General features: G+C 46.2%; 1 protein-coding gene across 1 annotated transcript in view; it reads right to left on the bottom strand.

Annotated features, from left to right (window-relative positions):
- Positions 1 to 25,600, bottom strand: part of CELF6 (CUGBP Elav-like family member 6) — a 182,764-nt gene that overhangs the window by 156,545 nt on the left and 619 nt on the right. Inside the window, exon 2 of the mRNA XM_060282460.2 lies at positions 13,698 to 13,780. Coding sequence (XP_060138443.2) covers positions 13,698 to 13,780 — 83 coding nt within the window. The remainder of the gene's footprint in view (positions 1 to 13,697; positions 13,781 to 25,600) is intronic.

Genomic DNA, 25,600 nt, shown 5'->3' on the forward strand with positions numbered 1-25,600 from the left:
TGCGAGATGAGCGCCGCAACCCCAGAGTCGGTCACGACTGGACCTAATGGTCAGGGGTCCCTTTACCTTTACTTGCGCACCACAATAGTTCCCTCACCCTTCCATATTATCCTGGGGACCCAAACTGGACCCACCAGTAGAGATGCCCCCTTTGGGCCCCCAGGCCTTGACACCCACTTTGGCCATAGCTCTACCACTGAGCAATGTCTGCCTTGCAAGCAGGAGATCCCAGATTCAATCCCCGCTGGCATATCCAGGAAGGGATGGAAGAGATTCCTGCCTGAAATCCTGGAGAGCTACTGCTGGTCAGTGTAGACCAGGCATAGGCAAACTTGGCCCTCCCGCTGTTTTGGGACTACAACTCCCATCATCCCTAGATAACAGGAACAGTGGTTAGGGATGATGGTAATTGTAGTCTCAAAACAGCTGGAGGGCCGAGTTTGCCTATGCCTGGTGTAGACAATAGGGAGCTAGAAGGACCAGTATTCTGACCCTGTATAAGGCAGCTTCCTGTGTTCCTGTCCCTCCTGCTTGCCTGTTCCCCTTGCCATTCTAAGCAGTAGTAGGGCTGGGGCTGGAAGTCTGCCTGCCAATATCCCAGAATGCCTTGGGGCACCAAACAAAGTGCTGCTCCAGGGGATTGTGGGAACCGCAGAGGGCGGGTGGCGTCTGAGATCCAGTCAAACTGTGTGTGGTGGGGCAGGAGGGAACTTACTGATAGGCACCTTGAGGAGAGAAGCCAGCCCTTTCCTGGAGTTTGAGGCTTTGCTCCACCTTCAAGGTGGGCTCATCTTCCAAAAATTGTCATAGGCCTACAGACCGAAATTCTATACTTTTGAACCTATCATTTCTGGTTTGTTTGGTTTTGGGCCACACTGAGGACCTATGTAAAAGGGAGAAGAGGTTCGATTTGAATAACCATCTTGGTCCTTACGATGGCGCTGCCACTGGGCGCTGACTCATGACAGGACTTCTCGGTAGTGGTTCCCTGTTTGTGGAAGGCCCTCTCGGTTGAGGTCTGTCCATCTCCCACATGATTGACATTCAGCAGGAATGTCAAAACATTCCTGTTCACCCAGGCATTTGATGGCTGAAAGATACTGTTCCTGGCAACGTATTAGCTGCGAGGGTATGGGGAATGCTTTCAGGTGTTTAAAAACATTTCCACTGCTTCTTAAAACTTGTCTGGTTTTGTTGTTTGCCACCTGGGATCCTTTGGAAGAAAGGGCGAGTTAGGGATATAATAAATAGCTGAATAATTGCCAGGTAATCCCTTTACCTTTACCTTTAATCACACTGAAGCCCCAGTTTCACATATAGCCAGTAGCCCAGGTGCCCGTATAATTATTATTATTATTATTATTATTATTATTATTATTATTATTATTATTATTTATACCCCGCCCATCTGGCCGGGTTTCCCCAGCCACTCTGGGCGGCTTCCAACAGAAAAATAAAACACAACAATCTATTAAACATTAAAAGCCTCCCTGAACAGGGCTGCCTTCAGATGTCTTCTAAAAGTCTGGTAGTTGTTTTCCTCTTTGACATCTGTTGGGAGGGCGTTCCACAGGGCAGGTGCCACCACCGAGAAAGCCCTCTGCCTAGTTCCCTGCAACTTGGCTTCTCGCAACGAGGGAACCGCCAGAAGGCCCTTGGTGCTGGACCTCAGTGTCCGGGCAGAATGATGGAGGTGGAGACGCTCCTTCAGGTATACTGGACCGAGGCCATTTAGGGCTTTAAAGGTAAGCACCAACACTTTGAATTGTGCTCGGAAACGTACCTGTCAAAAACTCTCTCACAGTGCAATCCTATGTATATCTATTCAGAAGCAAACCACTGGTGCATGTGTGCATCTTAGGCTTACGTGGGAGTAGAGATGGGGTGGGGAGCTCAACTCACTTAAAGGCACATCTATTAAATTAGCACTTTCCGAACCAATATGAGAACCAGCTTATCCAATATGAGAAGTCACACTTATCCAAATTCTGTAGCGCAGTTCTCCAATCAATGCTTCCGAAAAATTACAGAATCGCATCAATTAAGGGGAAATTGTGCATAACAATGGATGTATTACTGAAAATAAACAAAAATGCTGGTTAATTTTTATGAGGTTTTTTTAAAAAAACAAAAACCCAAAGGTTGCTAATTAATACAGAAATGTGGAGAATTGAATTTAAGAATGGAAAAATGAGAGAAACAGAGAACAAAAATTGACAGGCCCTTCCAGCTCTGCATGGGAGTGAGTCCCATTCAGTTCAGTGGTGCTTACTTCTGAGATCATAGTTGTAGGACTATTAGCATGGCATTCTGAAATTTTGCTTCATTCTACCTGCCAGAGATCTGAGCCGCTTACAAAAATAAATGCAATAAAGCCAGCATGAAACCCATTAAAAAAAGTAACTGTATCACATGAGTAATAGAAACTGGCTTTTTGAATCCATAAAATACGCATCTCGGTCTCTGTTTGGGATATATTTCAGTAGCGCATCCACAGCCTACAGACCATATGGCTGGAAATAGCTGGCCTCTGATGTTACCCTGGAGCTTTGCAGGTAAACACATCAGAGTTCCTCTAGCTGTCATTGGCTATGTGTTGCCAGGGAAGCAAGGCAGAATTAGAACTGGAATTCTAAAGTCAATGGCATTAGTAGAAGCCAGAAAGAAAGTTTGATTCTTCCCTAACACAGCTTGCCTTTATGTGCCACATGTGACTAATAAAAGTGGGAGGGTTGGCTAATATAATTTTTTGTAGGCTAGCAGCAGTTGTGAACTTCCTTGAAGACTAAATGAAGGGGCTGGGGGGGGGGGCTGTGTTGTGAAAATGGCAGATGTACCTCCGTGGGGAAGGAACCCCAAGACTTAGGGACTGTTGCAGAGAATGCCCTCCCCTGGCCCTCCACCCCTAGAGCTTCTGAGGGTGCTGGAACAGCCAAGAAGGACACCTCTGCTGATCTTAGCACCCAGGAGACTCTCTTGGGAAAGAGGCAGTCCTTCAGGTATTTGGGAACATTTAAGACTTTAAACACGTACATTAATAATGACAATGATAATTATGAGACTAGAAATACAACTAATAATGATGTACTACGTGTCCAATGAGAAAGCTGGGAGAAGGAAACCACATCAGATCCAAGCTATGCTACAAGCACAAATTAGTTCTAAATTGATTTAATTGCATGGATTTTCCTTAGCAACCTTGGGAACCATAGTTCTGCAAAAGTACAGAAAAAGGTATGCTAATGATCCCTAATGAGAGCCAGTGTGGTGTAGTGGTTAAGAGCGGTGTACTTGTAATCTGGTGAACCGGGTTTGCTTCCCCGCTCCTGCACATGCAGCTGCTGGGTGACCTTGGGCTAGTCACACTTCTTTGAAGTCTCTCAGCCCCACTCACCTCACAGAGTGTTTGTTGTGGGGGAGGAAGGGAAAGGAGATTGTTAGCTGCTTTGAGACTCCTTAGGGTAGTGATAAAGCGGGATATCAAATCCAAACTACTCTTCTTCTTCTTCTTCTTCTTCTTCTTCTTCTTCTTCTTCTTCTTCTTCTTCTTCTTCTTCTTCTTCTTCTTCCCCTTAATGGAGCAAAATTTCCCAAGAGTTTATTTGGAGGAGAGCATTAACAGTTAAACTGGCGTAAAGGTGCAAGGCATCCATGGCCCAAGCTTCCTTCAATCAATCTGGGCATATTACTATTTCTGCTAACATTTGCTCACTTGAGCCTCTTTTACTTCCTGGGTGTAGCTTGATGGAAAGGCTCACAATAGTTGGTTTGCTTCTTGATCTTGGCATCTTCATTCTGCAGTCCCTGACTCCACAGGGCAGTGCCCTTGGCATAGTCTAGCCAATGGGCACCCCTTGCCAATGTCTCTGGTGCCAATGCTCCTGGCAGTGCCACCATCCCCAGCTGCCACGTTCACCAACGTTTGGACTCCCCCCCCCACCCATGACATGGTCCTCCTTGCAGCAGCAGTGCTAACCTCTTGCTTTGCACCACAATTGTGATAGCCCTGGCAAGTTTCTTTGCCACATCTGGGCCCTACGAAATAACAAAAGAGGGGTCCTTCTGGATGAGGAGGCCAGGAAAATGCCTGTGCTGATACCGTGGTGGCCAGAAAAGACTTTCTTAAGCTTAGAATTTTCACCAGCCCTGTTTTGCACCCTGCTGGGGTATTTGTGCTGAGCTGGGATATGTCCTAGAACTCAGAAATGTCTCTTGCCCAGACAAAGGACAGAGAGGTATGCTGGAAACTCACCGTGTTTCTCATATTATAAGACATGTCTTATATTTATTTTTTCCTCAAAAAAAAACACTATGGCTTATTTTCAAGGGATGTCTTATTTTTTTTCCTCCTCCTCCTGCCACGGCCAGCATTGCTGCTGTGCCTATCACTATGTCTTATTTTCGGGGTATGGCTTATATTCCTTGAATGCTTAAAAATCCTGCTATGGCTTATTTTATGGGTATGTCTTAAAATATGAGAAACAGGGTCAGATATATAAGCTAGGTGCTAGGTCTAGGTTATGGCCGCCACAGCGAAATGTCTATTTGCTGAGGGTTGGACTAGATGATCATCAGGGTCCCTTCCAATGCTATGATTCTGTGATCTCAACTACGTTGCTTGGCTGTAACTTGCCTCTTACAACATTTCACTTATCCAAGTATGCAAGAAGGAGAAACGCATGCTGTGGAAATGGAAATGGTATTAACGATGGACTAAGGCAGAGGTTTTTAAACTGCGGTTGCCAACCTGGTGCCCAGAAATCTCCGTGTAGTTGCAATTGGACCCAAACCAGGAGCAATACGCTCCTGGCTAATTCCTAACACCGTGTAGAAACTAAGTTGTTTTACAAAGGTGAAAACAAAAGCAAAACATTGCATTCATTGCTCCACCCACTTTTGAATCTGGCCCCACCCACCACTGGCATGTGACCCCTGGAAGATGGCTCAAGAGGGAATGCAGGCCCAAAAGGCTTCCCCAGCTCTGCACAATAGTTTCTGCTTCTCTCCTACGTAGAACTCCTTCAAGTTTCTCATACCCTCCAACCTTCCTCAGACATATTCTACATCAGGCATTCCCAACCTCGGTCCTCCAGATGTTTTGAGTCTACAACTCCCATCATCCCTGGCCACTGGTCCTGTTAGTTGGGATGATAGGAGTTGTAGTCCCAAAACATCTGGAGGGCCAAGGTTGGGGGTGCCTGTTCTACATCAATGTCCGGGGCCGCTCTTCTACACCCACAACCCCTCAGCACCCCTCACAGCCATGGCAGCTGCCTCGCTCCCCCACCCACCACTTTCTTCATGGGAGACCAACCAACTGAGGAGTGGGGAAACAGCGAAAAGCATGCTGCGAGGCATCCAAGTGATCTGGATCTTGTTTTCGTAAAAACAGGAAGTGGCGCCATATTGAGCGGGGCGGGGAAGGGAGCGGGAGGCACAGGCCTAGGTAATGTGTTAGAGGGACTAACGGATCTGAACATCCTGTAACACGTTGAAATACTGTACTGAAGGGAAGATCCCTCTGGAATTTGGGACTCTGCGTGAAAAAGTGAGAAGCTGTGATGGCTCAGGGTTTTGATGATGATCCTGGTATTTTCGGGGCAGTTGAGGGGTATGGCTTCTAACCATATTCCAGCTGCATTTGGTCTGACTTCGATTCAGTTACATAACTAACATCCAAACTCTCTCAATGGCCAGCATTCTGCTCCTCAGGCTGTTTTACTCTAACTGTCCGCATGATATACACGAGGCTCGTAATCTGTGGGCGATGATGAACATTCCTCTTTCCCCCCTATTATTGATCTTGTTCGGTCCTTACGTTTCTTGCAGTTTTTTCCTTTTGGCTGTTGTATTTTTATCGCAAAACAAAATATGGTGTGTGGGTTTTGTTGTTGTTGTTTTTTAAAAAAATTACATTCCCAGACCTGATTATGTTTTACCACCGCTGAATTTTATAGCACAATTCTGATGGTGGGGATAGCATGTTAGTGGGGTAGAGAGATGACAGAAGGCCTGGGGGGAGAACAGCAGGTATGGATGCCAGGGGACTTACAGGTAAGTCAGCTATCCAAACAATATTCTAGCGGCTAGCCGAGATCTTCCTTCTCATACTGAACTTAAATAGAAACAAACCACGCAGGGTGCCCCATAAGAGGTATACAACTCTGATTTCAGAAAAGAACTGGATGGGAGGAAGCGAGTTGTTGTGGGGGAGAAGAACAGAGAGATGCCCTGGCACCATGCCTGCCCTGAAACTCTAAGGAAATCTGCCAAATGCTACCAAAAATGTTTCCATCACCTTCCCGTGTGTCATTCTGGCTATATAAGTTGCATTCCCCACTGCCAACATTTGCTTGGTCAACTGGAGAGAGAGAGCAGTTGGGTCTAGGGGGTGGAATCTAGGGCAGGCTACTCTCATTGGTTTTCCCAATAGTGATGTATGGAAGTGAGAGCTGGACCATAAAGAAGGCTGATTGCCGAAGAATTGATGCTTTTGAATTATGGTGCTGGAGGAGACTCTTGAGAGTCCCATGGACTGCAAGAAGATCAAACCTATCCATTCTGAAGGAAATCAGCCCTGAGTGCTCACTGGAAGGACAGGTCGTGAAGCTGAGGCTCCAATACTTTGGCCACCTCATGAGAAGAGAAGACTCCCTGGAAAAGACCCTGATGTTGGGAAAGATTGAGGGCACTAGGAGAAGGGGACGACAGAGGACAAGATGGTTGGACAGTGTTCTCGAAGCTACGAACATGAGTTTGACCAAACTGCGGGAGGCAGTGGAAGACAGGAGTGCCTGGCGTGCTATGGTCCATGGGGTCACGAAGAGTCGGACATGACTAAACGACTAAACAACAACAACAACTCTCATTGGCAGATTCTGAAACCTGAAGGGTGTTGTCGATATACAGCTACAGAAACATATAAGCAGGTGCTATTGTCAGTGCTGTGTGCCCTTCCCAAAAGAATAATGACCAAATCAGAATTATGCACCAACATAATCCAAGCAAGACCCCAAAGAAAGCTGATTTAACAGAAAAAGAAAAACTGGATTATGCTATCTGTCTAAATTATGCAAATGAAGCAAATTTCCATATTGTTTTGCTTCTGCTTGTCATGTGGAAGAGAACATAAGAACAGCCCAGGTCAAAGGCCCATCTATTCCAGCTTCCTGTTCTCCCAGTGGCCAGCCAGATGCCTATAAGACATGAGCAAAACAACTCTCTACCCAGCTGTGATTTCCAGCAACTAGTATTCAGTGGCATACTGCCTCCAATAGCGGAGGCAGATCATAGCCACTGTGGCTAATAGCCACTGGTAGTCTTCTCCTCCATGAATATCTTTAATCCTCTTTCAAACCCACCCAAATTTATAGCCACTGACACATCTTGATGGAACAAATCTCATTGTTTAATTGTGTACTGTGTGAAGAAGTAACCTCCTTTGTGTTTCCTGAATCATCAGCTGCATGATATGGGCCAAAATTCTAATATTATAAGAGAGAAAAAGACCTCCTTTCCTGTAATCCCTCTATTCATATTATTTTTATAAAAATATATTAAAAAATCTTCATCCTATTTTCTTGATGCTTTAAAAAAATGTAGAAGCATTGTGTGCTTCCTGGGTCTGTAAACTGGGCTGTCGTACATCCAGATTTTCCTGGATATTACTAGGGTTTCAAAAGTGAAATTGACATCTGGGGAAAACTTCCAAAAGGAGGAGCTTTGTCCTGGATCTTAGGCAAGTCAACTGAAAAATTGTAGGTTTCTTGGCGTTTTTGTTTTTTAAAAAAGCTCCACAATTTCAGTAGTTTCCTCTTTAAAAAAGCTCGACAATAAGAAAGCCGAGATTCCCAGGTATGTAGATTCTTTGTCAAATGCCATGCTTTCTCTGTGCTTGCTTTGAATGTCCGAACCTACCCTTTCTGGCCAAAGCCTATTTCACAGGACACAGGCTTGGGGCATGCTTCAGCTCTGATCCCAACGCCCCCTGAGAGTTTTGTTTGGGTGGCAGTAATAATCAGATAAGGGGTGGGCAGCTAATTTGTGTCACTCCAGATGTCGCTGGACTACAATTCCCATCATGCCTTGCAGAGGGATTTGAACTACATGGCCCTTCCAACTCTATTATCATTACACCATTACAAAACCTGCCACACTTGCTAAAATCCTTTCTTCTGCTAAACTATTAAAGGTGCAGGAGTCTTCTTTTGCACCAGGGCACCGTATCTCTGGATCGCTGACTCCAACCAATCTGCCCTTGCCATTTCGGGTTCATCTGACTTTACCCTCTACTACCAATCTACTAGAGGAGTGGGAACCCTATCTCCTTCTTCTTAATGGATTGTCCTATCTCTCAATCACTTACTCCAGCCACCTGGCCTTGTGGTCTTGGATTCATCTGGCCTCATGCTTTTCAACATCCTTTCAAGTCAAATAGACCAAAGATGCTAGATGGCTATCAATATACTCTTTTAAGGTATCTTACTTTGTTAGTTAGCAGCTTCCTAGGCAACCAGATATAGGGAATGGATAGGGAGATACAGGAGGGGCACCATGTAAGAACTGCTTCTCTTCCCAGCCCACAGATAGGGGGCTACCACCTCCCCCCCCCCCGATATCTTTTATCCTGAGGATACCAGGTGGATGAGACAATTTTGAGGATAAAATTCCAGCAGGCATGGAAAAGTTTAAACATTCCCCTCTCCATGTGACCCCAGAAAGGATTTGCAGTGAATCTGGTAGCACAGACTGCATCCAAACAACACCTTTAAAGCACACCCCCAAAGGATTCTGGGAACTGCAGTATGTTAAGGATTCTGGAAATTGTAGCTCTGTCAGGGGTAAACTACAGCTCCCAGGATTTTTGGGGGGGACGTGTGCTTTCAATGTATAGTATTTACACAGCCTAAGAGTAGTGATAAGCAGTTTAGTTTACATAAGAATCTATCTACAGGGCGGTCATAAAAACCTCAGTGATGGAGGTCTGAGGTTTATTCAAAGTCATCCAAAGTGCTCAGCTTCAGAAAAAAAGAAAAAGAAAGATTTTCCTCAAAATTATTCCTTTCCACTGCTAAATGTGTGCAACACTTACAGCATCCAACTCTCCTCAGCGCCTATTTGATGCCTCTAGCTATTGGTTTACTTTGAAAGTTGCATGGAACACCATGTCATTTATAGCTTAACCTAAGGATTAACAGCGGGTGGCGCTGTGACTTAAACCACTGTGCCGCTTGGGCGTGCCGATCCAAAGGTCGGTGGTTCGAATCCCTGCAACGGGGTGAGCTCCCATTGTTTGGTCCCAGCTCCTGCCAACCTAGCAGTTCGAAAGCACACAGTGCAAGTAGATAAATAGGTACCGCTCCAGCGGGAAGGTAAATGGCGTTTCCGTGCGCTGCTCTGGTTTCGCCAGAAGCAGCTTAGTCATGCTGGCCATGTGACCCGGAAAAACTGTCTGCGGAAGCGGACAAACGCCGGCTCCCTTGGCCTTTAAAATGAGATGAGTGCCGCAATCCCAGAGTTGTTCATGACTGGACTTAATTGTCAGGGGTCCCTTTACCTTTACCTTTAAGGAGGGTGGATAGTTTGCTCTGGAAAGGCAGCAAGTGGAAAAGAAAGGAAGGGTTGTTTGGGAACAAATAGCATGCAGGAATAACCGGGGCTGTGCATGCCATATACCTTTAAGGCCTATTCAAAGCACACACACAGCCCAAAAAATCTGGGAAATGTAGTTTGTTAAGGTTGGGGTAACTGTAGTTCCATGAGGGGTAAGCTATCCTTCCTGTGATTCTTTGTGTGTGGGGGGGGGTGTTGCTTTAAATGTGCTTTGAAGGTGTGGTGTGTATGCAACCTAATACTCGATTCTTGATGTATCTCAGAGCCATGGGAGGCGCTATCCAGTTACATATTCACGAAAGCAACAATACAAGGTGATGCACCTCTACCAGGGATGGAATAACCTGTCAGTTTTGGTTCGCTCCATTTCTTGGCTTTTCCCCCTAATATTAAATTCAGATTTCTACATTGTGCAGCAATTTGCAAAAGAAAAAAAATGTTTAACCTTCCTCCGCAGAAATTAGTCAGGGTTTTATTGTGAATTTCCCCTAATAAATATCCACACTTTCCCTTAATAGATGCATTTTTAGTGACATTTTTTGGGTTGGCGAACTGTGTCACAAAATTGAACAAGAATTTCAAAGGATAGCTGTATTTCAGTTTCAGTGCATTGTTTCAGAAAGTGTGGATTTAACAGATGCAACTTTAAATGCATACCAAATTGAATTCTTCCCCATCACTACTATCTATGGGACTTTCTTCCAGGTGCAGCATTGCATCCTTACTCTGGTTCAAAGGATGCGTCAACACAGGATTTCAGCCTCCATTCTCTCAGTGTCAGGCGTGCATAAGGATGTGGTGTCTCTACAAGCAACGACACTACCAGGGCTGTCTTTAGCAGATGCGGTGCCGGAGTGCAAATATCTGCCCAGCGCCCCCAATTTACCACGGATAGTGTTGGGGTGGCCATAGCTGAGCACTGCCAGCTATCGGGGGGGTGCAACTCTCCCCCATGCCGCTGCGGGAGAGCAATCCCCGCAGAGGCTTGGGAGTGAATTTGCGTCCCTCCCAAGCCTTCGCGGGAGGAGAGCACAGCTTCCCTCCCAAGCCTCTGTGGGGATCGCTCTCCTCCCGAGGAGGCTTGGGAGGGAAGCTGCGCTCTCCTCCCATGAAGGCTTGGGAGTGGCTTGGAAAGGGGAAGCAGCCTGGCAAAGCCGTGCAGCTCCCCCACTTGCTGGGGCACTCCTGAGAGGCCAGCGCCCTGGCGCTATGCACCACTAAGCCCTATGGGAAAGACGGCTCTGAACACTACAGTACTAGTACAGGCAAAGCCTCTGGCAATGTTGTTGTTGCCACTTGGAACTAGGAACTAGGAACCCACAACATCTGTAGTGAAGGATGCTAGAGAATTCTGGCAGAAATGAGAGCAAAAATTGCCAATGTTCACTCATTTGTCACATGTCCAGAACAGTTTGAGCCACATTTACTGCTGCTGTTTTCAGTCTCTAAAACGTGGTGTAGTGGTTAAGAGCGGTAGACTCGTAATCAGGGGAACCGGGTTCGCGTCTCCGCTCCTCCACATGCAGCTGCTGGGTGACCTTGGGCTAGTCACACTTATCTGAAGTCTCTCAGCCTCACTCACCTCACAGAGTGTTTGTTGTGGAGGAGGAAGGGAAAGGAGAATGTTAGCCACTTTGAGACTCCTTAGGGTAGTGATAAAGCGGGATATCAAATCCAAACTCCTCCTTCTCCTTCTCTTCCTCCTCTTCTAAATGATACAGAACTGATTACCTGCCCCTTATACACACAGACATTTGCACTGCATTCCTTTGCATTGAAATGAATGGTGTGGAATAATGTGACGATGACACCATTAATTATATAATCCACTACATAAAATTCTGCCACAGCGAGATTAAGAATGTCCTTTTTGTCAAAAGCCAAACTGCAGTGGAACGGAAGCAGCGCTACATGTGACAAATACGGAGTGGATGGAAATTGAAGCCTCCTTACATCCCTAACTGCATGAGAAAGAAGCAGCAACAAGCAGGCACTGTGTGTGGTAGGAGACTCAATGAGCATGGAATGCATATTTTGATCCTCGAAGGCAGACATGTGGAAATGTGCCTTTAGGGAGAAGGTCGCCCATCTAAAGAAATCCCTACTAACACTACATTTCAGGAAGACATTTGGGAACTGATGCTCATCTGCTGTCTTACTGCCACTCCAAAACTCTAAGAGCGAACAGCACGTTATCCAAACAACTCAGAGAAGACATGGAGCATCGAAACCTGTAAGAGAGAGGGCTTGCAGAGAGCATCCCACTCTGCTTACTTCCACCAGCTGGGAGAGCAGCAGCGAGAGCAGCAAGTCTTGGAGGGAAAACCAGGAACAGGAAGTGGTAAAGACGGGTCCAGGGCTCTGCAGAGTCCTGGAGGCTCAGCTCCAGGTTGGTAACAGGGAAGCAGGGGAGGAGCTAGCTTCAGCAGGGGCTGGAAAGGAGGGGGGAGGTAGAACGGCACCTCAGGAGCCTAGTTTGGGACCACGGAGTAACCGTAGAGCCAGGAGGAGGGGCGTTTGGATGCTCAGTCTTAAAAGGGGGGTCAGAGCCTGCGAGACGCCATTGCGGGCTTCTGCCCCATGCAGAGCAGACATGATTTGAGACATCTCACCACTGTATATAGCATGCACAATAAAACTCTGAAAAATCCAGAGGAGGTGTGGAGTGCTTACTCGGGAGTAGCCAACACCCATCTGTGGCAAAACGCAAGTAAGCAAGCCTGCTAGTTCTATAAGGCCCTGCTGACAGATGTCCCACACCTGATTAAACAATTAAACTGATCGGTTTGTTTTAGATAAAGAAGAATCTGTTCACAGGGAGATTATGAAAACCTCAAAGATGGTAGGTTGATGCTGCTTCCTCAAAAGGGAAATCGTTTTCCTTAAAATTATTCCTTATCCATTTCTCAAAATATGCAACACTCCCGTAGAATAAAGAGAAAGAAACGGCTGTGCCCAGTGTTCTCTTCCGACCAGGGCAGGAGTTCTGATGCTCATGGACAAGTGAGTTTTAATGATGCCCCGCAGAGAAACCCAACACAATGGTGGTACTAGTGGAAACTCATTGCACAACAGATTTGCACAGCAAAGTAACTAGCAACGCGATGTACTGCTGGTGCAAAACATTTTGTCAGTGGAATGTAGGCAACCCAAAGGCCTCTTAAGGGCAAACATTTATGGTGGCTACTCAGAAGTAAGTCCTATTACACTCAAGAGGGTGTACTCCCTGTGAGCTATGGAGGAGAGTTTCATTCAGTCCGCATTTTAAAGCAAATTGACCTTATTTGCAGCTCTTAGATTTATATGCGGATCGGAATGCAGATAGCAGTGGCACTGCTCTGAATTTCAGAATGCTGTTTTGGTTCCCCCAAAAAGTGAGAATTTTGTAGGGGAAATGCATATTTTAGGGAGAAACGCATAGAAAGGCATTGAATAAAATGTATGCATTTGGAGGGAATGCATGCAAAATGCATGTTACAAAAAGTGCGTACAAACATGTAAACACAGTTGGTTTGGGTGCAGTTTAATAGACTTGACTGAGCATGTGTGGAACTGACACAGAGCAGAAGAGGACTGATCCATCCAGCCCAAAAACATACCTAGGATTGCACCCTCCATATTGAAAGCTACAGGACTCACTTAATGACACTTACTTTCTGCCCTGCTCTTTCCAGGAATTGGCCCACATTTTAATGCTTCATGTCCAAGCACCCTTCCCCACCCCACCCCCACCCCCACTCAGGAGTCTCCCCATGAAAACCCACTCTTCAAATCTGAATCAGAACAAAATTAGATTGGGCAGCCTGCGGATTGCCATTTGCTCTGATTCAAATTTAAAGAGTGGGTTTCTGCAGGAAAAGCTCCAGAGCAAAAACAAAAAGGGGTGGGGTGATTGGATACAGAGCTTTAAAGTGTGGGCCATGCCTGGGAAGCATAGAGGAAAGGCAAGTGTGAATTGCCCTCGGTTGCAATGGGTTCTTGCTGTCACAAATGGACACTGAGCAATACTTGCTGAATTCTAGCCCAGGACTCTGAGCTAAAGGAGGTGAGCAGGGCCTGCGCCAGAGAAGAACACCATCACTTACCCCAGGCAATGTCTTCTGCTCATGCAGGGCACTCTGGGCTTTGAGGGCTGAATCCCGGGCACAGTATGTAAGAAAGGCACAGCCTGGAGAGAAGAAGGGAGGGGAACGTGTTATTGCATGAAGTCATGTGCGAGTACAGTCATGCTCAGCAAGGGACGGCTTTGCCCAGTCCACACCTTCATTTGCAGTGGAAAGAGAAAGGCAGAGCTTCTACAGCACAACTGGAATGCCGCCTGCGGTGTCCCTTGCTCTGCAAAGCAGCTGGATGCTCCCTTTCCAGGGAAGCTTCGCCTAGCCTCAAAGAGATGAGCGGAATTCAGCAGCAGGTCAGTCCGCAGCCCAGCGGGGATTTGATTTAAGGCAATTCGTATGGATTAGCAGGGCCTGGTTAATTGGAATCGGCAGGCAGAGGCAAACACACTGGGATTAGTGCAAAAGCCCTCCAGATTAGCACATCAGATCTTCATCCTGCCTTGCCAGCAGCTATAGGGGTAGCTTTCTTTTGTTGCTGTGGTTGGAGGAGCATATTACCGTATATGAGGGCCTACAGCAAGGGTGGAGGACCTCCAGTGACCGGAGCCAAATGCTTCCACCCATACCTCTTTACCTGGCCCGTTAGACTCTCCCCAGGCCACATACCTCAGCAGATGGTTCCATGCTTTCATCAAGTGCTTTTGGGCTGGCTGGGATTATGTGTATTTGAATTATGATAACACACATAGCTCAGTAGCACCTTAAAGACCAACTAAGTTTTTATTTTGGTATGAGCTTTCGTGTGCATGCACACTTCTTCAGAAGATGTCAGTTTGTACCTGTGCAAGTTTCTTGGTGAGGTTGATGGACTTCCATTTCATGCGGCTTAATGTGGTGCCTTCCATAGTTCTAGTTACAGGTAGGTAGCCGTGTTGGTCTGAGTCGAAGCAAAATAAAAAAATTCCTTCAGTAGCACCTTAAAGACTAACTAAGTTTTTATTTTGGAAGAAGTGTGCATGCACACGAAAGCTCATACCAAAATAAAAACTTAGTTGGTCTTTAAGGTGCTACTGAAGGAATTTTTTTATTTTGCTTCGACTCAGACCAACACGGCTACCTACCTGTAACTACACATAGCTCAGTGTACCTCAGTGGCAGGGCATCTGCCTTACACACAGAAGGTCCCAAGCTCAATCCCCAGCATCTTTAGTTAAGCCAGGGGAAGGTCTTCTATCTGAAATGCAAGAAAGCCACTGCCAGTCAAGGTAGACAATGGTAAACGAGATGGACCAATGGTCTAACTCAGTCTAAGGCAGATTCTTCTGTTTTTGCTAAATATCATCTTGGGCTGCTGGCAGGAAGCTGCAGCATTTGTCACCTGCGCATCCCTTTTGCTCCTTAAACTGGAACACACACAAGCAGGTATGGATTCTGAAGACCACCCTCCCACATGTGAACATGCCCATTTGCTGAGATGATCAGCCAGAAATAGTGGGCAGGGCCTTTTCTGTCGGGAGACCCTGAATATGGCATGCCCTCCCCATATGCATTTGGCAGCACCTACTCTGCTATTTCCGTTAAGCTGCACATGAAGCTGTTTTCCTGAGCTTTCAACAGGACACAATATGGAATTGCTTGATTATTGCTAATAGCTGGCTGTCAAGCTTGTTGTGTCCTTGTGTTATGGGTTGCTTTTGGTCTTTGTCCTGACTTGATGCTCAAGTTATGAACACTCGTCCATAAACTCCTCTGAAGACCAATTGATGGAATGTTGGGGGCAGAAATCCATTGATTAAATAAAAGTTCTCTCAGTGATGGTTTCAGACACATTTAGGCATATAATTAAAGAGTTGGAAGGTACCACAGGGGCCATTTGGTCCAACCCCCTGCAAGAAAGTACGTACTGTCTCACATGCTCTCAAAGATTTTCATGCATTCCTGTGTAACTATTGAGAGCGACATTTCCTCACATCTTTGCTAATAGTAGTTATCATTATTATTACTACCACCTTACATTTGTATAACACTTTCAAGAGTTCAAAGCCATTCACATGCATTAGTAAAGGTAAAGGGGCCCCTGACCATTAGGTCCAGTCGTGACCGACTCTGGGGATGCGGCGCTCATCTTGCATTATTGGCCGAGGGAGCCAGCGTACAGCTTCCAAGTCATGTGGCCAGCATGACAAAGCCGCTTCTGGTGAACCAGAGCAGCAAACAGAAACGCCATTTACCTTCCCGCTGTAGCGGTACCTATTTATCTACTTGCACTTTGACGTGCTTTTGAACTGCTAGGTTGGCAGGAGCTGGGACCAAGCAACAGGAGCTCACCCCGTCGCAGGGATTCGAACCGCCGACCTTCTGATCGGCAAGCTCTAGGCTCTGTGGTTTAACCCACAGCGCCACCTGCGTCCCCAATTACCTTGCATTACCGGGTTGTAATAAGACAACCCGGTAATGCAAGGATGGCCAATCTGGTACCCTCCAGATCCCGTTAAACTACAGTTCCCATCATCCCTGGCTATTGACTGCCAAAGAGCTGCCAAGCGTGCCCAGGCCAAGCACGGGAGGCCCAAGACGCAATTAGCTTTTTATTAATACAAAATAAAAAACACAGTAGAGTCCTCTGGTTCACCTTAATCGAGCTGAGACATTGCAGAAACTGAACAATAGCCCCCTCCCCCCTCTCACTATGGATCCCTCCCAAGCAGATGAAGGCTGTGTCAAGGGGGTGAGGTCCTTCTCTGGGCCTAACTCTCCTCAAGCGGGGTGTCTGAGGGGAAGGAGAGCCAGCAGGACTGGGACTGCCCTGCTGCTGAGTAGCGGGAGAAGCCTCTGACTCCTCTCTGTCTGAGTTTGCACTCACACTGTGACTCCCAGCCTCTAACCCTGTCCTTCTGATCCCCTTGATCACTCAACCCCCCTGCTTCTAACACCTCACAGCTCTTCCCTTCCCCAGACTGCTCTTCAGCGTCCCACAACTCCGATTCAGGATCTAAGTTGCCGTCTTCTGTGTCCTCCCTGGGGTGCTCTTGGGCAGGCAGCTCCCACCACACTTCTTCACCCAGCCAGCCCCTGACATTGGCCATGCTGGCTGGAGCTGAATCCAACAACATCTGGAGGGCCACTACTTCCCCATCCCTGTGATGGGACCTATAGAAATAGGAATAGGAATACAGGAAGCTGCATTCTACTGATACAGACCCCTGGTCCACCTAGCTCAGTTTTGCTACTCTCCAGGGTTCTAGGCAGGGAGTCTCTCCCAGTCCTGTCTTGAGATGCTAGAACTGAACCTGGGACTTTCTGCATGCCAAGCAGGTGCTCTACCACTGAGCCATGGCCCTCCCCCCCTCCAAAAGCAAGGATGGCCGACCGAAATAGTGCCCTCTAGATGCCATTAGTAGCCAACTTCCACCATCCCTGACCACTGGCCATGCTGGCTGGAGCTGATGGAATTTGGAGTCCAACATCTGAAGGGTCTCACCCTTTGTATTGGGCTTTTGGCTATAAAGATCCACACTGTCACTTTGAATTCAACCTGGAAATGAAATGAGAACAAGTGAAGGTCTTTTAGAAGTGACACTCTACGTTCTACATGGAACAAATGCAGGCAACAAATGAGATGCTGCTTTCTAGAACAGTTTGAGTAGTCATTCTACACCTAGTTGCCTCACCTGGCTAGGAAAAAAAGGAGAAATAGAGCTGGGCATCATTAGCATATGAGGGGCACTTTGTGGCCAATCTCAGCATTACTCCTTACCACCATAAAGCCATGGAACAAGCACAGAACCCCATGGAGCAATTCCCATGGGGAAAAGCAAGAACCCACCCCCACTCTGACACCACTCAGTGAGAGAAGCTTCTCAGCATTCCTGCTCACCACCATCAATCCACAGAGCTGATCCAAAAGGATACTGTCATCTGCACTGAACCTCACCCTGAGTGTTTTTGCCTGGCTGGAATGTGTCCTTGAGCTGTGATAATGCCTCTTGGACCATTGCCTGGATGAAAGGATGGAGAGGATGGAGACTAGCCTACAGGGCAAAGGAAGAATTCTCATTTGCCGCTCTGGTCACTCCCGCAACCAGCAGGAAGCCCCTGTAATAAGATAGCTAGCCCATCCAGTCTGGGAGCCATCTGGGATCATCAGCCTTCAAGGACAGACCACCTTAACTAGCCCAGAACTCCTTAGGGGACAAGGAGTAAGTGAAATCCCAAAGTCCAGCCTTGATCACCCACTGCAAAAGGAGTTGACAGGTGTCCAACATACTCGAATGGACAAGTTCAGCACTCACTGCCTATAATACTCTCTGATCTATGTTATTGTTATTACTAGTGGTTTTCAGCCCGTTTAATAACGGGCGCTAGAACATCCTGGGGTTCGGAGAAGCGCTTGTGCAGCGCTTCTCCGAACCCTGGGACCTGTCCTTGCTGTCGGCGGCAGGGGGACAGGAACGGAGGAGGAGAAAGCGCTGCTTTCTCCTCCTCCGTTCCTCTCCCGCAGCCGCTGACAGGAAGCAGACATCCCAGGGTTCGGAGAAGCGCTTGCGCAGCGCTTCTCCGAACCCTGGGACCCGTCCTTGCTGTCGGCAGCAGGGGGACAGGAACGGAGGAGGAGAAAGCGCTGCCTTCTCCTCCTCCGTTCCTCTCCCGCAGCCGCCGACAGGAAGCAGACATCCCAGGGTTCGGAGAAGCGCTTGCGCAGCGCTTCTCTGAACCCTGGGACCCGTCCTTGCTGTCGGCGGCAGGGGGACAGGAACGGAGGAAGGAAGGACGCACGCACTCTTCCCCCCCCCTGCCTCCTCCAACCGCCGCTCCTCTCACGGGCCAGGGAGGGTTGTGAGGAGGCCTTCGCCGGCCTCCACCCTCGCTTCCCTGATGTGCCCTGCAGTGAGGCGGTGTCCGGCGGGAGCGGCGGTTGGAGGAGGCAGAGGGGGGGAGAGTGCGCGCGCGTAGTCTCTGCTGTCCAATCCCTGTATCCCTAGCGCACATGCACAGTGACCCAGGGACACACGGGACAGCTTGGACACAGGGACAACTTGGACATTATTATATAGGATTATTATTGGGTTGCATCCAGTGTTACTCATACTCAGAGTAGACCCACTGAAATTAATGGGACTGACTAACTTACTTGGTTGGAGACAACTCACTATTTATTGGTTTACTCATCCATCCTTCACCATGAGGTTCCAACCATTTAAAAGTGAAAAGATTAAAACCAGTTCCAACAAATTTGATACATTTTACTTGTCCCCCACACCGAAAATGAGCACTGATGATCCTATTTGGGAGTAAAGGTCCCAACTTTCTTTTTAATATCAATGACCTGCAACAGGGGTGCCAACTTGAATAAATATTGGGGGGGCTGGTAAGCCCTGACCTGCATAAGCAATCACAAGACATGGTCAGGCACACCATTTGAATGACAATGCTCATCAACTTTGTGGGGGCTGGCCCCCTCGAATTTTCCATGGGGAGTGTGCTGAAGGGAGCTTGGCCCCTAGGAGCTGGCTCCTATGACCTGCAAGGAGAAAAGCAGTGTTGGCCGGCTACTTTGCCAAAGACTGCGCAGAGGAACTCACCTGGGCAATACCACTTACATTGCATGTCAAGTAGAACATGCTGGGGGATATCTCTCCCCCAAGCCCTGCACTGTTCAGCATTCAGAAGGAGGAAGAGGAGGAAGGAAAATGTTCCCCCTTTAGCTTTTGGCTAACTTTTGGCCCTTTAGCTTTTGGCTAACTAACATCCCATATAATTTAAAATGTGTTTGTGGGAGGGCTGGGGGGGTATTGTTTTGTTCTTGTTCTTACTATGTATTTTGTGCTTTAATCTTGTATTTTTATGCTGTGAGCCGCCCTAAGATCTACGGATGAAGGGAGGAATAATAATAATAATAATAATGAGGACTTGAAAATGAAATCTTAACCTTATACATCTCCAGAGCCCCCACCCCACCATACAGCATGATGAAACAACCTGCATCGCTCACCACAACTGATGAAAGCGGGAATTGGTGTCTGAATGGTCCTGCAAGACTTTATAAAGTGATGTCACTAACAAGCCACCTTCTGGGCTCTGCTCCCAGCAGTGAAATGTCTTGGGCCCAGCAATGTAGGTCACGCACCCATCTGAATCTCTACATCATGTTATGTTTATCTGCCCTATGTACAGTTCGGCTCGTGCTAGTATACTAAACTCCATAATCCAGCCTATGGCTGACAAACCAGTTGACCTACAGCTTGCCTGGGTTCTTCAAGATGTGGATCCTTATATTACTCTACAGGTTGCTAAATTCCTAACAGCCGTCCTCTCGTACAAGAGACGGAATGGAATGTTAGCTGATTATTTATAGTTATAAGAATTTTCTATAATGGCATCAGATATTGATTTTAGCGTAGTGCCTAAATTTTTAATCATAATCTTAAACTTTTCTTTTTGAATTGTTAATATTTGTCCTTGTGAGCTGTGAATTGTGTTATATTATTTGTGGCTTGTACGAGTCCGCTGTTTTATTTGATTTATTTTGTTGTGTTGTGTTTTATGATGGGCGTAAAGCCGAATAAACATCTTTTGTACTTTGGTCACGCACCCCAATCTGCATGACGGCAAGATAACTTTCTTTTTTAAGTGTTGCATGCGCCTAAGTATGTACAGGCAAATTTATCAAGTAACAGAAGGAGAAATTCTAGAGATGCATATGGAAATGAACTAACACACTCTTTACTTCAATAGGCCAGGCAGGGCATGTTCCCCCAGCTGACCCCCAGGGCCCCCTTTCAAGGCTTTGCTGCTGCTCTTCCTGCCATTGCTGGAGTCTGGCTTGCAAACCAGCCTCTGGCCTTTGGCAGCAAAGGGGGCTGGGAACAGCATCAGCCGCTGCCTGCGAATTCACTTTCCTTTCCCTTAAGGCAGTGATAGGAATTGGGCCCAGAGGCAGAGGGAGTACGAGGGGGTGATGAGAGAGGAGAAGCAGGATGGGGTCAGTTGGAAGCATCTTGCAGGATGGTTCCCCACACCTCAAAACAAAACAAACACATGGAGCTAGCACTTGAGATGGACAAATGTGGAATTTTTTGTTGCTTTCAGATTCTCGTTTTTCCAATCTTCAGTTCTCCACATTTCCGACCAGTTTGTGATTTTTAAAAAATAAATCTTTTTTAGAAAAGCTTCTCATGAAAAATCATTAGCATTTTGGTACAAATTTCTCCTAAAATGCACATGCAACTTTGCCTAACATTTTGCAAAGCAATTTTACCTAATGCCATGCATTTTTTGTATGTTATTTTCACTAAAACATGCATTAATATGCATGTTTTACACTAGCAAATTTATTTTTGTACATGTTACTTAGGTGGAAAAGTGCACTGCAAAATTAGACGTGTGAGTTTCAAGGGATGGCTGTGTTTCAGCTTACATATTGTTTCAGATAGTGTGAATTAAATGCAAACTGAATCAAATTTCTCTTCCACCCACAGCCAGTATGGAATTATCATTTGTCCTAATCTCTTCTCGGTTGAATCGGAGGTGTCTACTAGCACCTTACACTGTGAGTAGTTCTGTGGAATTTTCATGGGACTGCTGAGGTGTGTGTGTGTGTGTGTGTGTGTGTGTGTGTGTGTTACACTCCTAAATGCTCTCCCTCCTTAGCACACACTGCGGGCTGTGAATCAAAAGGCTTGGAGGGGGAAGACTGCTCAACACTGACTCACCCTCATGAGCTCTTACTCCCAGGAGGAGCTCGATTAAAGGTTTGCAAGTCCGCATTGCCACGAATATAAGGTTTGCACAGATTTTGCTTTGCTTTCTTGCCCATGCTATTCATGGCACGGCTATGCAAAGCTGTTGTGGAAATGTAGCAGCCCAGGCAGAAACTCTAGCTGCCCCTCTTGTTGATGGAAACAAATCCAAGCGTGGGTACTTTGCTAGCCTTTTTGTAATACAGGAGCGACAACAATTCTGCTCGGTCTGCAGCACACGATCCACATGATTAGGTGTTTTTTCTTTGTTTTGTTTTTTAAATAATAGATCCTATATAAATCTTCCTAAAACGATATTAAAACAGCAGCAAAACAGTTTCCCTTCAAAAATGTAAATATTTAATGAACCAAATTTGACATTGATGCATTTTTAATATTGGCACAATTAAATCTGCCAGATGATTAAGTATTAATAACTCTTAATAAGTGCAACCGTCTCGCCTTCAAATAGAAGCAATTCAAGAGTGAGAGGAAGCAAGCCGTGTAGCCAGGAGAATGCAGACTGACCGATCAGCAGGCAGACAGTTGCTCCTGGTTGCAGCAGTCTTGCTTCATTCAAAACAATCCTCAAACTTCCATTCCACTGACTTGCCTTTGTGAACAAGAGAGTCACAAAAAACGCATATTTGGACAGAGGAGCAGAATTAATGAGGACCTTAATTAGATGAAGGATGGCATTTAATTGTGTTGATCAGTCTATGTATTTAAAAGGAGAGGGGAGTTTTAATTTTCTTTCTGGCCCGCACAGTTTCAGATATGTAGGGCAGGGCTGAGGAGGTTAAAAAAGAAAATAATTCACGCAGTTTGAAGTATAGACTTCAGTTTAGGTATAAATGGAACTGGGAGAGGACACACAACTGCTATCCTTCCATAGGGTGCTGGATTAGAGAGTGTCGGAAGAGTTAAGCAGCAATGCAAGAAGCGTTGGAGACTTTTTAACATGCTAAGGCATAAATATTGGTGCACCTGACAATTTTCAAAAGGGACTTCCCATCATATTTAAGTCAAGTTTCATGTCACTTCCTAGAAACTGTCGCATCCGACCCAGCTTCCTCCATCAATCTCAAGGTCTGATATTTGAAATGTGATAGTCATATTTATTTATTGTGATGACAAAGAACCTCCTGTTACATTGCTGTTAAGCAGCAGAGATAAACTGGCATGACTACTGGGTTGCTTGCTTTGGGGTGGGGTGAGGAGCATAGCTGCCAAGTTTTCCCTTTTCTCGCGAGGAAGCCTATTCAGCATGAGGGAAAATCCCTTTAAAAAAGGGATAACTTGGCAGCTATGGTGAGGAGTGGGGAGAGAAACACTCTCTCCAAATGTTAATATTATTTCAGTCTTTCATTGCCCTAACCTACATCCCTGCCTGCTTCCATCATCTTGTCTATGCATTTGAACTGAAGGCCTGCAGTTTTTAAAGGCCATTTCCAAGAATCTACCTAGGAGACGTTAGAAATTAAGATATAATCTTCCTGTGGACTACATACTGCATTCTCCTTTTTCTGCAGCACAGGAAAAAACAACCCATTACCAGGCTGTTGCTTTCCATTCAGAAGGGACACATTTCAAAATAAGGCAGCCTGGGGAAAGTTGCAAAAGCAGGGAGGTCTCTCTCTCTCTCTCTCTCTCTCTCTCTCTCTGTGTGTGTGTGTGTGTGTGTGTGTTGTTTTGTTTATGCCCTGGTACAAGATGTGATCTAAAATTGCAACTCTAGCCTCCATTGGAACTTAACAATTTATATACCACCAGATGCCACTCACCAGAAGGCAACCGACTTGAAGAGCTGGAAACTGTATTTCACAGGGAACCAATAGCCCTAAATATAACTACTTGAAGGCAATGAATTCAGTCGGTGTGCCTTAGATATGTGGGGTGTCACTACTTTAGAGTAAAATCCAATGCACAATTATTGGGAGTAAGTCCTATGCATGCTTACTCAGAAGTTAAGTGCTACTTAATGAGGCTTACTCACAGGTAAATGCATATGGGATGTCAGATTTAATCGCATGCAGCCTCGGGGAATAATATCGAAAGAAATGTTAGGCATACACATGGCACAGTGTTTTATCTCAGTACTTAAAGAACAAGAGAGAGCCTTCAACCATTTGGTTCTAAAAAGTTGACTAAACATAGTGCAGAACAATCTACCATATGAAAATAATGTGAAGTGGAAGCATCTATCCAGATGCAAACTTCTTCCTCTGTGAATTCACTCATTCATTTCTTGCCTGTCCCATATGTGCAACTGTTACTAGAACTCACCAACAGGTGTGGGTGTGTATAATGTGTGTGTATATACACACATATATTTGTGTGGACATACATGGCATTTTCTTCTATCTACATGGCTGTCGACTTCTATCCTTAAAGTTAAATTAACATCAAGTTACTGGGCCTATAATAATCTTACGGTTTATGTTAGCACATGTGGTGTTTTATGAGCACTTTTTACCATCTTGATCATTTTCTAACTTTGAAGCCACAAAGAATTGTACTCCTTGGGCCCGGCATGTCCGTGTGGGGTATGAAATACAATAGCACAAAACACCTTCTAGGGTTGTATTTAACTAAGCCCTACTCAGAGTAGACCATTGAAATTTGTGCACCTAAGTTGCCTGTGTCCATTAAGTTCAATGGCTCTACTCTGAGTTGCAGTAACATTGAATAACAGGTCTTGGCTAATAAAATACATACCTGTGAAGGATATATGAGGTTGTCAGTTATGTTGCCAGTAACAATGAATATTATAAGGCCATGATCTTGATGCTAATTCTGCATGTTTCAGGTAACTAGGCAGTTGGGTTAAAGATTAATGATGCAGAAACTGATTCTGTGAGCCAAGATGGACTCTCCATACAGTTTCTACCACTACACCACGGATCTTTGGCTCAACTGTCCAGTTACCAGCAACTGGTAAAATTGATATCAAGGTGCCAGCACTATAATATTCCTTGTTACTGGCAACATAGGCACTGTCACCCCATTGTTACTCACACACCTACACACACTTTTCATCCAGTTCAACTTTGCACACCAACTAACTCAGCAAAGGGTTAAGCATACCTTTACAGGTATGCTAACTACTTTAGATCCAGCCACTGCTGAGACCTATTTCCTAATCCAGGGGTGGGGAAACCTGTGGCCCTCCAGATGTTATTGGACTCCAGCTCCCATCATCCCATCATATATAAATTCAGTAAATAATAATCCCTGACCACTGCCCATGCCGGATGGGACTGCTGGGAGTTAGAGTCCAGCAATATCTGGGGAACCACCAGTTCCCCACCCCTGCCTAATGAGTGCTTATGTGCCATCTGCCTCTCCGATGGCATAGAAGCCCCTCCACGAATATACAGCTTTCCTCGGCTCCCTTCTCTTTGTATGTAATGTAAGTTTGCAGGGAGCTGGGGCCTCTTTCAGCCATATCCTCCCCCCACCATAGCACCATTCAGAAGATGTCTGTTTCCTGTCTCTGTTTACAAATCTCCCTCCACGGTCTCCACCTCCCACACTTACTCTCTCACACTGTGACACATATCTCTCTGCCTTACACTCTCCTGCATGCAGACACGCACATGCACACTTACTTTTTTTTTCATCCAGCCCAACTTTTCACATGCTGTGTGATCCGATGCATGCTAAGTCAGGAAAAAAGCCCCCACCCCGCTTGAGCTCAAAGGGGCTTGCTCCCAGCAACCGGCACTTAGGACTTTTAGCCACAACAACTTAAAATGAGAAGAACAAAGTAGCAGAGAGGGGCCATTGCCAGAAGTCCTAATCTCCCCCTGATGCAAAATATGATCTTTTTTCGCGCGGGGGGGGGGGAGGGAGTGTCTGTGTTTGTCTTCCTTTTCTTCCTGCACATGCGTGCACATCCTTTCACTGATCTCTCTCTCTCTCTCATCCAGTCATTACACGTGACCCAACTTTATACACATTACGTGTGTGTGTGTTCATGTTCAGAGAGGGGGGAGATGGCACTGGAGAAGGGGGGTACGCTTCCCCCTCTCTTAGAGGATGTGTAATTCCCTCCTTGTTTACGGATTCCAACCCCCCCCCCAAACACACACACACTGCGAATCCTATATCCACTCTTACACATGGTAGCAAGTGCTATACCGAGCCTTGTGGGACTGATTCTCGGTTGAATCTGCTTCATTCACTTAC

Source organism: Zootoca vivipara, chromosome 13 (assembly GCF_965207765.1).
Source record: "Zootoca vivipara chromosome 13, rZooViv2.hap1.1, whole genome shotgun sequence".
Classification (NCBI taxonomy): Eukaryota; Metazoa; Chordata; class Lepidosauria; order Squamata; family Lacertidae; genus Zootoca; species Zootoca vivipara.